The 16,610-nt window shown below is 41.7% G+C and overlaps 1 protein-coding gene across 5 annotated transcripts; it reads left to right on the forward strand.

Moving 5' to 3' along the window:
* Positions 1–88: 88 nt before the first annotated feature.
* nup58 (nucleoporin 58) lies at positions 89–16,206 on the forward strand. Of its 5 annotated transcripts, none has more exons than XM_048265711.1 (14): positions 89–699; positions 1,333–1,514; positions 1,832–1,870; positions 2,073–2,333; positions 2,656–2,833; positions 3,154–3,219; positions 4,092–4,266; positions 4,808–4,887; positions 7,349–7,467; positions 7,825–7,907; positions 9,658–9,859; positions 14,177–14,248; positions 14,761–14,859; positions 15,403–16,206. In XM_048265711.1, the coding sequence occupies exons 1-14, from the start codon at positions 620–622 to the stop codon at positions 15,570–15,572; spliced, it is 1,806 nt and encodes a 601-aa protein (XP_048121668.1). In that variant the 5' UTR covers positions 89–619; the 3' UTR covers positions 15,573–16,206. The 5 variants fall into 5 exon arrangements, with proteins under 5 accessions (XP_048121668.1, XP_048121669.1, XP_048121670.1 ...); XM_048265712.1 differs by having other exon boundaries at positions 14,764–14,859; XM_048265713.1 differs by lacking the exon at positions 14,177–14,248 and having other exon boundaries at positions 90–699.
* The last annotated feature ends 404 nt before the right edge of the window (positions 16,207–16,610 follow it).

Consider the following 16,610-nt stretch of genomic DNA (forward strand, 5'->3'; position numbering starts at 1 on the left):
CAAAAACACGAGATGCATGTTGGATCTTGTATTTTTTTGACTCCATCAAGGGCGGTTTGTTAGCACTTTGGTGTAACTGGTGATTATTACTAAATGAAAAATGTCTTTGGGAATCAGAAAGAAATCGGCAGAAGTGGGTAACCGACATAAAAGAAAAGATAAAAAGATATAAAAGAGTTGAGCCAGAGACGGGACAAGATAATCCAATCTTTAAACGGGCTCTGAGATGCGGTCTCGCGCGAAAGACGTTAGTCCTCCAATATCCCAGAAACCTTTGGCTTCAACCGGAAATTAATATTCACTACATCAGCATCAGGCGCGGAATCAAAACTAGCTACAACGACTTTAGCCTTCAGTATTTACAGGGAAATACTTCATTTCAATATGAATGCACCAAGTGCCACGTTGTAAGCATTTACAATATCTATGACACTATCTGGAAATCTGAAAACGGCCGGAATGTTTCGTTTATCATGACCGCGAATGTAGAACTAGATTGGTGTTAGGGCCTCCACGAGGACTCGCATAACGTTATCTAGGCCTGGCAAGCCACTTTTGATAGCCACTTAGCATACCTACGTGTTTGAATTTAAATGCCACATATTCTATAACTAATAAAATGTCTGGGTTCAGTTTTGGAACGACCACGCTGGGGGCCCCCAATACTGGAGGAGGGTTTTCTTTTGGAGCTGCAACAAGGTAACATTGTTTCTAAGCTTTGATATTAGCAGAGAATGTTTAATCCATAGACGGGCTCTGACATTAGCCTCTAGCTAGCTAGAAAGCTAACCAGCTAGCTGCCAAAGTTGGGCTGATGTCAACTTGCTCTCATACTCGCTGACTCCAGGGTAGCCAGTGAGCTACTAAAACTTAACCCAGTTTACCGTTAAATTAGTGGAGTTCTTGTTCTGTGAAAATATGTCAATCGTAACCCAATGTTTTATGAAATACGTTGTCCGATTGTTGGGCGCGCAATGGTAACGTTAACATCTAAGTGTACGTTCAAATACGTTAACATCTAGCACTACCTTCTGAATTGTTCAAATATGGTAACGTTAACATAATCATGCTTATGTGGTGTCAACTTTCAGATTTGCACAATTACTTTCGGTCTAAGCTATCTTGGTGTGATGTGAATAACAATACTTTTGCACGTGGAAAACATTGCGGCGAAAATGTGTAAAATTCAAACTGGTATCTAAATTAAAACTCATACTGTAAGTTATTGTATTGTAAGTTATTTCTGTGAACGAACAGTAACGTATCCCAGACTGACCGTGCAAGAAATAACGTTGCTTATTGTGGTTTGTGTCCTGTGCTTTTGTGTTTCAGCGCCCCTGCAGCGCCAGCGAACACGACTGGTTTTTCATTTGGAGGTCTTGGGGGCGCTGCTTCCACCCCGGTTGCTGCTGCTGCTGCTGCCACAACAACTACCTCCGCAAGTTTATTCGGAGGTAGTGGCCTGCTAGCTCAGAAACCAGCTGGCGGCTTTGGCTTTGGTACACCTGCCGCAGGTAGATTCTATAAGAATGCTGATATAATGCGTTTTGGTACCCATTGTACATATTTGTTGACTATTTTTATCGATTGCACTGCAATGATGGTTAATGAGTCTAGTCTTATTTTCAATGTGTTTTGGGTTATTGACGTTAAATTATTACTTTCATTGTTTGGTGCACGTTGTGTTCACTCAGGCAGATAACTGAGTTTCTCTATTTTGTTTACTGTCAAAGTAGTAGTTGTTTAAAAGGTCAGTTGAGGCCTACCAGCCAAGATGGTTTCATATTTGTGATTTTTGTGAGATTACAGCCTATGTCTTACCACTTTCTAGGGGCTGCTGCAGCTGCACCAACCACTGGGCTCACACTAGGTAATCTTCAGCCTCACACTATTAAGCTTGTGTTGCCATTATATTCACATTAAGAGAATGCTGGAAAATGAACGTCTTAAAGAAATGAGTTTGTTGAATTCAACATGGAATTTTAGAACCTTGAATTGTTCTGAAATGGAATCTTGTGTTTGGAATGTTCCCCTGACCAGGTCCATCACCACCCTCGTGCTTTCTCTTACAGGTGCTCCTGCTGCACCCACTGCTGCTAATACAGGTTTCAGCTTTGGGAAGCCGGCTGCCTCCGCCACACCTTTCTCCCTGACGACCACCTCCTCTGCCCCAGCCACTGGCCTCACCTTTGGCTCTGGCCTCACGTCCACGGCGCCGCAGACCAGCCTGCCGGGGTTCTCCCTTAACCTCGGCGCCGCGGCAACCAGCTCCGCGGCCCCCTCCACTGGCCTGTCCCTCGGCTCCAGCCTCTTCTCCAGCGCAGTGCCCACTGGTTAGCCTCGCATGCCTACACGTCCCCTGCACCCCTCCCTCCATAGCTGTGACGAGTGTGTCCAGTTCTCTTCCTCAAAGCTGTTAAATGTTTGGCTCTGAATATGTCACTTCATCTGAATATCCGTAGGTCATGCAGATCAGTCTGGTGAGATGTAGTCAGACAACTGCAGGTCACAGTCAGGCCAGATGTAGTCTTCTCAGACATTTTATATGTGAGATAAACAATTATAACTGTCCGAGTGAGACAGAATTTCAATTCAAGAAGCAGTGGACAATTTTCATTATATTGTATTCATTATACACTGATTTGAATGTTTCAGGTTTGGGGCAGCCAACTCTGGGTGGAGGTTTGACTTTGGGTGGAGGTTTGACTTTGGGATCTTTGGTGTCCTCTGCTGCCACGACAACAGCTGCTGCGCCCAGCCTCGGCCTGGGTGGGGTGGACTTCAGCACCTCCTCGGAGAAGAAGAACGACAAGTCCTCCGGTGTCAGTCCACAGTGAGTAGTTCAGAATGGAACTTCTGTTGTTGCCACAACAACATTTACATTTATTAATTTAGCAGACGCTATTTATCCAAAGTGACTTACACATGTCAATTATATTACAAGGGCCATTGGCCCCAGAGCAACTGGGAATTAAGTGCCTTGCTCAAGGGCACAACGGTGGAAGCTGGGAATTGAACCCACAACTTTTCAGGCTACTGCATGCTAGCCCAACTCTTTAGCCCCTATGCTACCACCACCCACTGACACCCATAATCGCCCACAACATTTGCTCAGTTGCTTAAGATCTGTTATTGCTGACTGTCTGACTACAGAGACAGCAAGGCTCTTAAAGATGAAAACCTACCTCCAGTCATCTGCCAGGACGTGGACAACTTCCAGTAAGTATTGTGACTTTCTGTCTTGCCACTGTGTGAGGTCCACTATGTGATTTCTAATCGCAAACATTTCTAAAGTATATTACTGTAAATAAGATGTGAGTGTAGATTAGATATCAACAACCTATCTACAACCCTCAGTCTATGTTTTCAAAAGCCCGAAAGTGCATTGAAGCCTAAACTATCTGGGCCTGTTTCCAATACCTGGATTGAGCCTAGTCCTAGTCTAGAAGCAAACTTCAGTGAAAATCACAGATGAAAAAAGCTTTCACACTTGCCTTTCACATCAGTGCCGAAATATTTAACTAACAAGTATTTGTTTGTTTGTTGTTGTGTTTCCTTGCCTTCCTACTATGTAAAGTGACCTTGGGTTTGAGAAAGGCGCTCTATATAAAATAAACTTCTTATTATTATTTATTTATTATTGGGTGGTGCTGACAGAAATATAATTGAATTGACACAGTGGCAGAGTTTGACACTGGTGTGTGGGGTTGTATTGAAAACGATGTAATTTAATTCAATCTAATTTAATCCAATATCAAACACACACTCATGTCGGTGCCTATTTGCGGAGCGTAGGGTTAGTTTATGTATGGGAAACTGTCCGTTTAAGTATGTTATCCAGAACAGAACAGAAGTGAATGTTTGCGGTGAACATGTTTCTATAAACTGATCAACTTGAACGATTTTGTGTAAACATTCCATCTCAATGGTAGCTCTCCGTCCAACTCCTAGCGTGCAGAGAATTACCTTCTCAAACTCAAAAGTGTTCGCAAACGTTAGAAACAAACTCAAGGCACACAGACATTTTTTATTTTTTTTGCAAATGTTGTGAATTTGAACTCACCTCTGATCTTATTTTCTTTGTCCATCAGGAAGTTTGTGAAGGAGCAGAAGCAGGTGCAGGAAGAGATCAGTCGCATGTCGTCCAAGGCCATGCTGAAGGTGCAGGACGACATCAAGAACCTGAAGCAGCTGCTCTCCGTCAGCGCCAGCGGCCTGCAGAGGAACGCGCTGGCCATCGACAAGCTCAAGATGGAGACCGCACAGGTAGGGCTTTCCCTTCACCTACTGTAGACCGCACAGGCTTTCCCTTCACCTACTGTAGACCGCACAGGTAGGGCTTTCACTTCACCTACTGTAGACCACTTCACCTACTGTAGACCGCACAGGTAGGGCTTTCCCTTCACCTACTGTAGACCACTTCACCTACTGTAGACCGCACAGGTAGGCTACACCGGGTACGTAACTGAAGCATTCTGCTGCAACAATTAGCTTCCACTATAAGCAATGGAACTGGTTACATCAGACGTGATGGCGGCGCGTACGTTTGAACAAGTTAGAACAGTCTTCTAAAACTATTTTTTACACTCCGTAAACAGTGTGTAAATTGCGGACCTGGTGTAGCCCGGGCCTCAGTCTTCACTAGTAAAGAGAAAGAAGGAAAACAGTGTTAAAATGGATGTGAAGAGTTAACACCGTAAACCTGAAATAAATTTCACCGTACTGTGAAAGAATATTTATTTGAATAGATTTGTCATTGAAGAACTGATGAAAATGGATTTCATGATGCCATTGTGTGTTTTTGTAGGAGCTGAAGAATGCTGACATTGCCTTGAGAACTCAAAAGACCCCGCCGGGACTGCAGCATGAGAACACTGCTCCATCAGAGTGAGTGAAGCCGTACCTCAGAAACACGCTCTCTGGGCGCTATTACCCTCGCCCACCTGTAGGGGAGCCAGAGTATTGTATTATTATTATGCCCCGCAGCTGCTACCGTCATATAGGTTTAGTCAGATTTTTTTTTTTTTTTTTTTCATGTCCAAATTTCCGTCAAGGATTCCTGGAACACTAAGACCGGGGTACACGAAACTTTGTGGGCATGTAACCCCACATGGATAGCATGGAACCATCGTTTTTCGTTTTGATCTGTAGCCCCCCCGCTGGACTGGACCCCCCGAAAGGAGGGTAGGGCAGACACAGTTGTCTGTGAATATCTTGAGAACTGTAGGGTTTAGAAGGACCATTTTTTTGTATGTTGATCTCAAAGGGCCATTTCATGTATAGCGCCACCTAGTTAAACTCAAAAAAGTAAAAATGAGGTGTTGTAATCGCAGGTATCTGTGACCTAACATAGTCAAAACTGCACAAAATTGGAAGTGTAGGATCATTATGACACCCTCTGCATGCATGCCAAGTTTCGTGGACTTTCGTTCATGGGGGGCCTTACAGTAAAATAATTTATGTGTACATTTAGTGACCGTACACCAACAAGGATTCCCGGGACACTGAAAGACCAGGGAACACGAAACTTGGTGGGTATGTAACCCCACATGGATAGCATGGAGCCATCGTTTTTCGTTTTGATCTGTAGCCCCCCCGCTGGACTGGACCCCCCGAAAGGAGGGTAGGCAGACACAGTTTTCTGTGACTATCTTGAGAACCGTAGGGCCTAGGATGACCAATTTTTTGCATATGTTTGCCTCCAGGGGTCATGTAAACCCATTCCATATACACACATGTGCATAAACAGATACACACGCACACACATACATTCACAGTAATCCTACATATGACACATACTCACACAGTAGACATATATACGCATGCACATGCGCACACACACAGGCACATAAACAGGCTAACACACATGCACGCACAAACATAAACATGTACACGCACACATGCACACAATTCAAGAATTCCTCAGAATTATGAACAGGCAAGATGGGGGTGGGGTTGTATAAAATGTATTTTACATGTGAAATCTATGAACTAATCATGTTTTGGTACTTGTTGTCTAGCAGTGAGAATTGAGTGTGCATAATGCAATTCAGTGAGACCGTTAGAATCATATATGCCTTTCAGTGTGACTTATTTTTGTGGAAAACATGTGCTGGACTGGGCAGCAATCATATTTTGTACCGCTCTGCGGTACATCTAGTTTGGGCCCGTGTGTGTCCAGTCGCGTAGCTTCAAACGTACGGGTCAAATTTACTTCAGATCTTTAATTAGGCAGAGGGGCTATTTCAGTCTTCCTATTATCTTAAGCATCCGGCTCAGAATGCTGATGCTGGAATTTGGTTTCATTTGGGTTAGAACTGACGCCTGACGTCAGGAAAAGTGTCTGCACTTGCCTGGCTGATTTTGTTGTAGAGTTACAATTACCTCAACATGCATTTACCTGCGGCCGTCTGACAACAGGACATTTAGATACTTTATTGATCACCAAGGGGAAATTCAATATGTGTATACCGGTATATATGTATATGTAGTACAATATGTAGATCTTAAACATTTTTATGATGCTTTTACCGATTTGTTTTTGAGTTGTGATGGCATCACCATTCAACTGTCTGACAATAGGGAGATTTACAAGCTGTTGTATTTAACTGAGAGGAGAGATGAGGACTCTGAACAGAGAGCAGAGGAACTGTGTCAGATGGAAACTGTTGTTGCTGTAATTGCTTTTGTGTGTTGGTGTCTTTAAAGTTTTTATTCTGATGTCAAATATTCCAGAATATTATACATTTTATGAGGTGTAGCAATATATAGCAGAGGGTGGCTCTGGGCACTGAACGAGTTTGCTAACAAAGAAGCCATTGAAATTTGATCCAGCTTATGGATCAGATTTCTGGCCGACTGTTTGCATCCATTGATGAAAATGATGCCTGTATTTGTTGATGGTCCATACTGTGGTATATTGTGATCATTCATCCCCATTATAAGAATTTAAACTATGTCATCATTATGATATTTATCATATAATTGCACAATGATGTTTTGACACAGGGTCTAAAATTAGCCTGTCAAATGTTAGTAAAAGTCTGTCAATGAATGACATCCTTAATGGTAGGTTGCTGAAATAGGCCTATATTTACATTGCATTTTACAACTTATTTGTCAAGTGTACATCATTTGTACAGTATGAACATCATTTGTACAGTATGACATGCGGTTATGTAATGTGGTTAGTAATATTGACACATTTTTACATTAAATTTCCAAGAAAATGTGTCATATATATGGAGGTGTATGTTGTTATTGGGATATGAAATTACCTGTATCCTGATTGAGAATTCGGTCGTATTGTACAGCCCTGTTTTTGATTAGCGTCTCCTCCTGCCTGTAGTTATTTCCGCGGCCTGGTGGAGCAGTTTGAGGTCCAGCTGCAGCAGTACCGCCAGCAGATCGAGGAGCTGGAGAACCACCTGACCACCCAGGGGAGCGGCTCCCACATCACCCCGCAAGGTACTGGGCTTGCTGCTCTCACAGCCACTGCTCATACATGTCAGGTGCTCATCATCTACTCTCAGCCTGTTGTCTTGTACTCCATCAATCAACCTGTATTAATATGAGTGTCCATAGCTGTACAAGTTAATCACTTTGGATGATGACATACACTACATAATCAGACCCTTTTTGTGCACTTGTCACACTGCGTAGCTGACATCATGACATGGATTACAGATAGATAAGATACAGTAACTCTTATATTGCTTTTACTGATTGTATTTTATTGTTTTATTTTACGCAGTCAAAAGAAGTCTCTGTTGCTATGGTTTTTGCCATTCTGTTGAATTTTCTTATTGGTGTTTTTGCAAACAGATCTTTCCTTGGCCATGCAGAGACTCTATCAGACGTTTGTGGCCTTAGCTGCTCAACTACAGACAGTGCATGAGAATGTGAAGGTGAGTCGAATGTTCACGTGTGTGTGTGTGTGAGATAGCGGGTACCCAATTTTATGTTTATTTATAGAAGTGGGACAGTGTACATTAATTAACGTGCTCCTTTAAATAAACCATGTAAATGTACCAGAATTAGCCACACGATCTAGTGTTCATCTGCATCTATTCTTCCATCTGTAGTAAAGTTAATATGCTTAGAGGGATGTCCACCTCTGTGAGAGAGAATAAATCGCGGATAAGTGCTTTGTGATCTACTTGTCCACACCGATAATAACGGTTAAATACACATAAGTATTGCTCTAGCTAACTGCTAGAGGTTAAAATGTTAAGTTTAGGTTAGAAAAAAATCTGAATGTTACACATAACACATGGTTACAACTACTAATAGGTTACATCATAGCGATGTTCTTCAGACAATTAAACATTTAAAAAAAGCCTTGCGTATTGAAGCAAACAATGTGCACAGATGGCCCAATTTTTGTTTGCTTCAACAGAGACGGAGGGTTTATAAGAAATAGAGTTCAGATTCAGTCAGGAGTTGCTGTGCTATTATACCCTCTGAAGTAGTACTTGTGCAAGAGAACACTGTAGAAAGTTAGACATTCCTTTAGCCAGCTGGAATCAACCAGGATATTAAAGGACCTATTCGTAACAATCTGATCTGATTCATTGGGCTATTGGGCACTCTGGTTAATACATGGGTGCAGTTAATACATGGTTTTGTTTTTATTTTAATTTGCATGAAACACTGTCCTGTGCAATGTGACTATTACACAGGAAATTACTCTAGACCCTTGGTTGTTTGACAGTGGCACTGAATTAAAACCAGACCTGTTTCTGTAAAGAAAATCATAGTACAGGCTCAGGATACTCAATTCACAATGTTAGTGTAAACTTTACCCTGCAAAAGAAAAAATCTTACCCTGCAAAAGAACCATCTTAACTTGGCCTGGGCTCATTTGAAAAGGAAAGGTTCTGTGGTTAAAACAATGGAAATTTGCAATTCTTTTTAGAAATAATGGCCTCCTGGGCTAAAGTGGAAAGGGAATATCCAACTTCACTTATTATAGTGCTCAGTTCAAAACCCAGCATCTATGACAGTGTGGAGGTGCATTAGTGCCTACGGCATGGACACCTTACACACCTGGCAATCAATTCTAAATTATGTACAGAGGCTTTGACATCAACAAATTTCACGTATTTAAACAGTATATCTCCATAGAGGACACCCCAGACTGTTGAGCAGCAGAAATCCTATATTGGGTAGGAATGGGATAGCATTTCATTCTTAAAAGTCTAGCAACTGGTCTCCTCAGTTCCTAAACACTTACAGAATGTTGTTAAATGAAGAGGTGAAGCAGCACAGTGGTACATTTTCGCTCTCTCTTCAAACTAGTTTTGATGGGCATGTCAAGAATAAAGATGAAATGTCGAGATTGAAGTCGACATGATATTTCTACTTTATTCTCGACATTTTCAGTTTAATCTAGTCATGGCAAAAAAAAATCTCACGTGTGTGGCCCTAATAATCTGTTGTATGATTGGCTGTTGAGTTCAGATATCAACATTCTATTACAGAATTAGAGACAGCATCTTTAATGAGAGTTTGGTCCTTGCCATAATTATATGAACTAAATACGTAGTCATCAATACTGTCAGCATATCCATTAATCCATATCAGTCCTTTTCTTTATTGCTTTATTTTGTATTTATTTAATTTAACTTGTATTGTCATCTTGTTGCCCCCACTCAGATCTTGAAGCACCAGTACCTGAACTACCGGAGGGCGTTCCTGGAGGACTCCACTGACGTGTTTGAGTCCAAGCGTGCCGCCACCAAGAAGTATCAGAGTGCCCCGCGCGTCACCACCGGCCCCGCACCGTTCAGCAGCGTCCCCAATGCTACGGCCGTTGCCATGGCAGCCACATTGACGCAGCAACAGCAGCCTGCTCCAGGTCTGACCGCCTTCAAGTTCTAGAACCATTCTTGCTCTTAAGCCTGGGAGAGAGAGAAAGAGAGAGAGAGAGAGCGCAAGCAAAGCAGGGGAGTGATGGAGAGGCAGAGAAAGAGATAAAAGGGTTGGATGAATAAAGAGCGACCCGGTTAGTCTTTGTTCTCCGTGTTTTCTTATCATCTTTCTTTAATTTCCCCCCCTTCCCTAATGTGCCCCAGCACTGTCAGCCGTTCTCTGCCTCACTGGATTAAAATGCCCTGCTCTTCGATTGATGGATGTAGAGTGTGCTGACCGATCCCACACTCAGCCTTTCATTTCTGAGGAAATAAAATGGGAAAAAAGCTCTTATCATGATCAATAGGGTGATTCAGGAGTTTTGGTGTCTGCTGTAAGGAGCTCTGTAGAAATGGCCATGCGATTTTCAAAGGGCTTGAGAGGTCGGTCTTCATAATAATAGTATGTTGAGCCAGTTTTAGCAAACACTGAATGGACAGTGGCGATCTTAATACAAAATGTTCCGTCACTTTCACTTAAATTGTGTGATCTGAGTGTTGTAGTATTGTTTTTAAGGGTGTTTGTGGATTTTTTTGTTAAGGAGATAGTGAAACACGTTTGGGAAACTCAGCTTTGGGAACTTGTGTGTTGAACTGATGGTATTTAGTTTTATTATGGTTTACAGTGCAGTGTGTGTGATCTTTGGGGTCGGACGTATATCCTGGATATCTTGCAAATTGTCTAGAGGGAGATTTTGCCTTTCTTGCAAGTTCTTTCTGAACAGCACTAATGTAGCAGATCGTCAGAACCCCTCAAATGGTGCCCCATAGCAGGCCACTCACGTCAAAAGATATAACCTCTACACTGCACTCTACATCTTGCACTACCAGTCCTGCCTTGAAACATCCCCTCTGCTCCCAAACGCCTTTGTCTTGTGTACGTGTCCTCACATTGCCAGTAGGGTAGACCAAATGTGTGCTTGATTCTGTATCTCAGTATGCATAAATTATTACATTTTGAGATTGAGAAGAGATCTAGTCATCCTTAGCAATAAGCTCTTTGAGACTTTAGCTTTTAAGCACAAGCTAGAGTTGTTGTTAAATACACATAGCCAAATACAGTGTTAATGTAATTATTAACTGATCAAAGAAAATGTTTACCACACACACACACAGTAGTGTCCCTACTCTTATTCCCACAATCCCACCCCAGTTTGATTAGACTTTACTTTTGCATGATGAAAATTAAGTGATCAACATTTGAACCAAATTTGTGTCTAATAACATAAGCACTTGTGCCACGACAGTGTGTTTGGCCTATAAATGCTTTTTTTTTTTGTAAATGGATGGAAGTGGCAAGGTACTGTTCTTGTTTGTCAATTTAAATGAAATCATTATGGGAAAGGTTAGCCCCCCCTCCCCTACTCAAATGTATACCTGCCTAATTTTCCTGGCATTTGAAAATCTCAGGCAAAAGGCATGTGTGTAAGCCTACATATTGGCCTAGAACAACGTAACTTCTCTTTTTAAAAACAGAGAGCATATCACACTGTCGGACTGTTTTGCATTGCCGTGCCTCGGTCAAATGTAAGAACATATCTGTTACAAGACTGGAAATCCTGGATTTCCGTGAAGAAGCCAGCTGATTATGGCGTTAATATTAATGTTTGTCGTTGGTTGCCAACCAGTTTTACCATTTTCATTAAGGCCTTGAATCCGTTATGACTCATCATTGAGTCTTCACTATTTTGCTTAAGGATTCAAGATAAGTGTGAGGTGTGCATTTCTACTTTGAGTTTAGATTATGGGTGCCATTATATGAATGTTTATTTTTGTAATTTCTTTTTTGTTGAGATGGCATGTTTGCTGTTGGCATGACGTTTTTTTTTATATTATTATTATACACATTTGTGTGAAGGAATTAATATTTGACACCATCTTTAGTAATTTGATTCTACCATTCCTTATTCACCGTAACCGTGGCAGCCCTTCAGGTTTCCATGGAGACCAAATGGAAGTACTTGCAGGTTCCATATCGCAATTGATGTAGGTTTTCACAGTCTATAACAAGAATAGTCACAGTTCTGGAAGCCATGTACACATCTTAGCATAGTATTTTGAAGTTGAAATGGGGAAAAAAAAAAAAAAAAAAAAAAAAACAGGGTAGATATTTTTGCCAGGGAGCATAGCTACTCAAAAGCGTCAAGTAATTGTCTTTATGTGCCTCCAGATCCAGCAGAATCACAGACAAGATGCGTAATATTCAGTGCCATAATAGAAACATAAAATATGTTACCCCTAATATATGCAGAAGAATCCACCATGTACAAATGTACTCCCCATCACCTGTAGGCTTCCTTGTGTAGTTTATCTGGACTATTCAAGCAAACTCAAGGCGTAGTCTGTAGCTACACAGCAAAGAAATGTGAAATCAAATTTCTATTTTTCATTCCACTTTATTGAAGGGCTACAGTGATCTACCGCTTACTATTGGATAAGGTGTGGATGTACTGTTCGTCAAGTTAACATGTAGTTTAATGCCAAAAGCAGTATTGGAGAACACCATTTGGCCATGTTTGGCTGTAAACACAACAAAATAAGCTGCTACTCTGGACATTTGTCCAGATCCTTGCAAAACTGGAGTTCTTGCTTCTGACTTAACTCTATTTGGTGCTTCAGTGGGTGGGTGATGACACTAGAATGTTGATGACTTTGTCAGTAAAAATGGGAAATGACATGGATTTGTCCTGATGAGTATTGCAGTGGTTTCTCCTGGGTTTTGGTGAAAGTACGATAGCATCAATCTGCCGAATGTTATTTATGCACTTGCACCGTTGTGTGTGAGACGAACAGTATGGTAATTTATTCAAAGGGGTTGTCCTTGAGGAATTCTGAAGACTGGGATTGTGCGTTTTTTTTTTTTTTTTTAGAAGTGGTGCTTTTGTTTAATAATCTCTCGAGTGCGGTCATGAGGCCTTCGTTGTCGTGGTGATTGCCCTCTTCAGTGAAAGCTGGCGCGGGGGCGTTTTCCGCTCCCCGCTTTTGAGCTTCGAGTGACAGAAAGAGTTGGCCTAGTTCACGTCATGGAAAGTCGTCTTAACAACTCCGAACTCTACAAAATTATGTTCCCAGGCATTTCTGTTTGTCTTTATTGTAGTTGTATGTTTTTTATTTAAAGATTTGACACGTCATGATCTGTGTATCATGTTATTTTTAGAGGTACAGGCAGTCAGCTTTTATCCCAGATGTTTTCCCCTTTCTGGTCAGGTTCCATAGTTAGGCTTATGTCTTGATGATACTAGTGGGGCGTTTGATCAGGAAGTTTACAGAGAGAGACAGAGAAATGTCAGGTCTCTAAGTTTATTTAATTTGAGGGCTTTTGTTTAAGATGAGTGCAGTATACATTTGCTTGTTGATTGCATATTATATGGTGTGCCTTTTTAAAACCTAGATACAATATATATATATATATATATATATATATATATATATATATATATATATATATATATATATATATATATATATATATATATATATATATATATAACATGTTTGAAATGCATTTTTGGCACATATTAGCCTTCGATCTTTGAGACAATTTTGACACATGTAAATGAAATATAGCAAGAAAATAACAATCAGTTTTGTCTTCAACTGTTTGTCATGTTTTATGTAAGTGAATTGTTTAATGGACAATAAATGCGTTTCTAAAGAAAAAAAAAGCCCTTGTCTTGGTTTCTTTTTGACTGATAAGTAACTTCTCAACAATGAATTGGATTGATAGCAAGATGCAGACATTCATGTCTCTTTGCTGCATCTCTTAAATTATATAAGCCAATCAAATCAAGCTTGATTGTTATAACCAGCTAAAAGGAAACGAGACAGGAGCATGCAGGTTCACACGGACCGGGGGGGGTAAAAGTGTTAACCTTTGACCTCTGACCTTTTGATAGCCAGATGTTTTAGTATTGCAAGTCAGGGGCTCAGGTAAGTGGCATGAAGTACAGGTTTCAGAAGTGAGCAAGTGGGTATTGGCGAGTCGGGTGTAGAGCAGCGGTTGGTTTCATGAGTAGCCTCTACACTGACCCAGGGGACTGCTTTTGGCCTTCACACCGGCGCTGTTTTTCCCCTCCAACCCTCACTGCAGGTTTGGCTTTGGAACTCATGTTGTTGCTGTGGAGACAACCCGGAAGCTTTTTGTTTGTTTGTTTCCTTTTCCTTTTGCTCTTTGTTTTGTGTCCTGTGTGAGTGTTGAGTGCACGGGGGTAGTTGCAGGGTCCTCCGTTGGTAGTAAGTTCCTGTGCTTTCTTTCTCTGTCTCAGGGTCACAGGCCGCCCTGGGGGCTGGCTTTGGGGTTCCCTTCGCCCCAGGCATGGGCTCTTCTGGCCTCGGAGGTACCTCAACTCCTGTACCGTCATCTCAGCTTTGCCACTTGTGTAACCTCTTGCCTCTGCCTATTTCCACCCCCTCACCCCCACCCCCCAAAAAAAACCTAATCATGTGGACTAAAGCTTATTGAGTATGACTACAGAGACCCAGTGTTGTTTCTTTATAGAAGTGATCTCCTCCCCCCTCCACCTCCTCCTTACCCCCTCCTGTGTTCTCGTAGATTAGATAGAGGTAGCTTTTCACCTCCTGTGGCAGACCACTCAGACTGCTCAATGCTCCATGTCTGCACTCGTCCGATCCTCCTTCTGTGGCTGTGATTTATTTCATCTCCATTGTGTTTCCTCATGAGCTCAGGAAGTGAAAGGGAGGTAGTGAGTGAGTGAATTCTCCATTGGCTGCTAGTGAGTAAGCAAGTGTGTGTGTGTGTGGGGGGGGGGGGGATGATTTGATAAGTGACGAAATGACCAGTGTAACTGGCTGAGCTGATCAGAGGTGTCCTGCCCTCTCTTGTGTCCAGCAGCGTTTGGAAGCGGGCCTGGGTTCGGCAACGTGGCCACGGGCAGCTCCTCGTTTGGGTTCTCCTCCAGCAAGCCTTCAGGCGGCAGTTTGAGTGCAGGTGTGTTCCATCCCCTGCTTCCACTCATCTTCCACTCATCCCCTGCTTCCACTCATCCCCTGCTTCCACTCATCCCCTGCTTCCGCTCATCCCTTGAATGGAATTCCCAAGTCCTGTAAAACAGACGGAGTTGAAATGACATGCTCAGATTAGCCTGAACTCCGAATTTCAAGCTCTCATCACTCAAACAAGCTTAGACTTTGCAGTTCTCTCAACAGCAGTTGATAATATCTTGTCCACGATTGTAATCCATTCACCACATTTTGCCAAATTCAGAGAATTGCTCATCGTGGTTGTCTAGGTTTTCAATTCAGACTTGTTCATACACAGTCCTTGGTCTATAAATAAAACATATTAGCATTTAAGCTTGCTAATTGACTTGTTACTGATATATTAACATGTTGCTCCAACATTTTGCCAGAATTGTTGATTATATCTTGGTTACATGTTGCTGTACAGTACACACTTGCTATACATACTGTACTTACTTACACTTGCTATACATACTGTACTTATAACTCTTCCCCCCCAACACTCTCTCAGGTTTTGGCAGCTCCAGCACGTCAGGTTTTAACTTCAGCAACCCTGGTATCAACGCCTCAGCTGGGCTGACGTTTGGCGTGTCCAACGCTCCGGCGGCAGGGTTCGGCACCGCTGCTCCCCTCCTGCAGCTGAAGAAGCCCCCCGCGGGCAACAAGCGGGGCAAAAGATAAACCCCCTGGCGGAGTGGTGGGGGTAAAAAGCTAGACGTCGTCCAGGGCAGTGGTAGATTGAGAAGCATCTGTGTTAAAATGTCTATTTTTATACATCAGGCAGGGACGTAAGGGATAAGTCATTAGCACATTTAAAAATGAGATCTCTCTGTTGTCTTTGTTTTTCTTTTTGTGTTTTTTTTTCCTGCGTTCTTGATTATGATGCACCTCTTCCTTTTTGTGTCTGATAGATGGACGCAGGAAGTTTGTGCTGATGTTGTCATTTGTAGATGTTGTTGATGAACTTCTAAGAATACCTAAAGCAACTGATGAAAGTTTGGAGCACACTTGCAAATCTTCTTGCTTTGTGTTGATTATGCATTCATATGCATGTGCACTGTGTGTGTGTGAGGGAGGGGGTGTGTGGACCTCTTACCATGTCTTGGTTCAATGTGTTAATCCTGTATTTCTTTAAGTCAAGGAGCCTGGTTTGCCTGTGTAAAAGTCAGTCGGTTCTCTTTGTTACTCTGAACTCCCTTTGTTTCCTTTACCAAATAGTGCAAAAGGTCTTTTGTACAAGTCCGCAGAAGTTATGTGTATATGTGTATTTTTCAATTTTGAAAGAGCAGTTTAATAATAAAAATAATGAATGATTTTTTGTTTTACATTTGAATTTATATGCTTCCATACCATGCAAAGCCTATAGAATATCGGGTTGATAATGTTCACATTACCACATTTTCACCAGTAACTGACAACACTCGCAACACGATTTGGGAATAAATAAATAAATAAAATACTTAGATGAGGAGTATTATGATGATAAAAAGCCTAAAAAAGAGGGATAATGATGGATGTAGCCTAAAAATTGAGAGGAAAAAAACATACACAGGTTTGGGGGAGAACATTTCTACGTTTAACAAAGGTCAACAAAATACAGAATATAGGCTATTTTAAATGTATATTAAATGTGTTGCGGCTAGGATATTCCTATATCAGGGATATTTCTCCTTTGAAATTTGGTTACCACCCTTGAACGTAAGTGACGGCCGTCAGTGA

This window comes from Alosa alosa, chromosome 16, assembly GCF_017589495.1.
Source record: "Alosa alosa isolate M-15738 ecotype Scorff River chromosome 16, AALO_Geno_1.1, whole genome shotgun sequence".
Taxonomy (NCBI): Eukaryota; Metazoa; Chordata; class Actinopteri; order Clupeiformes; family Clupeidae; genus Alosa; species Alosa alosa.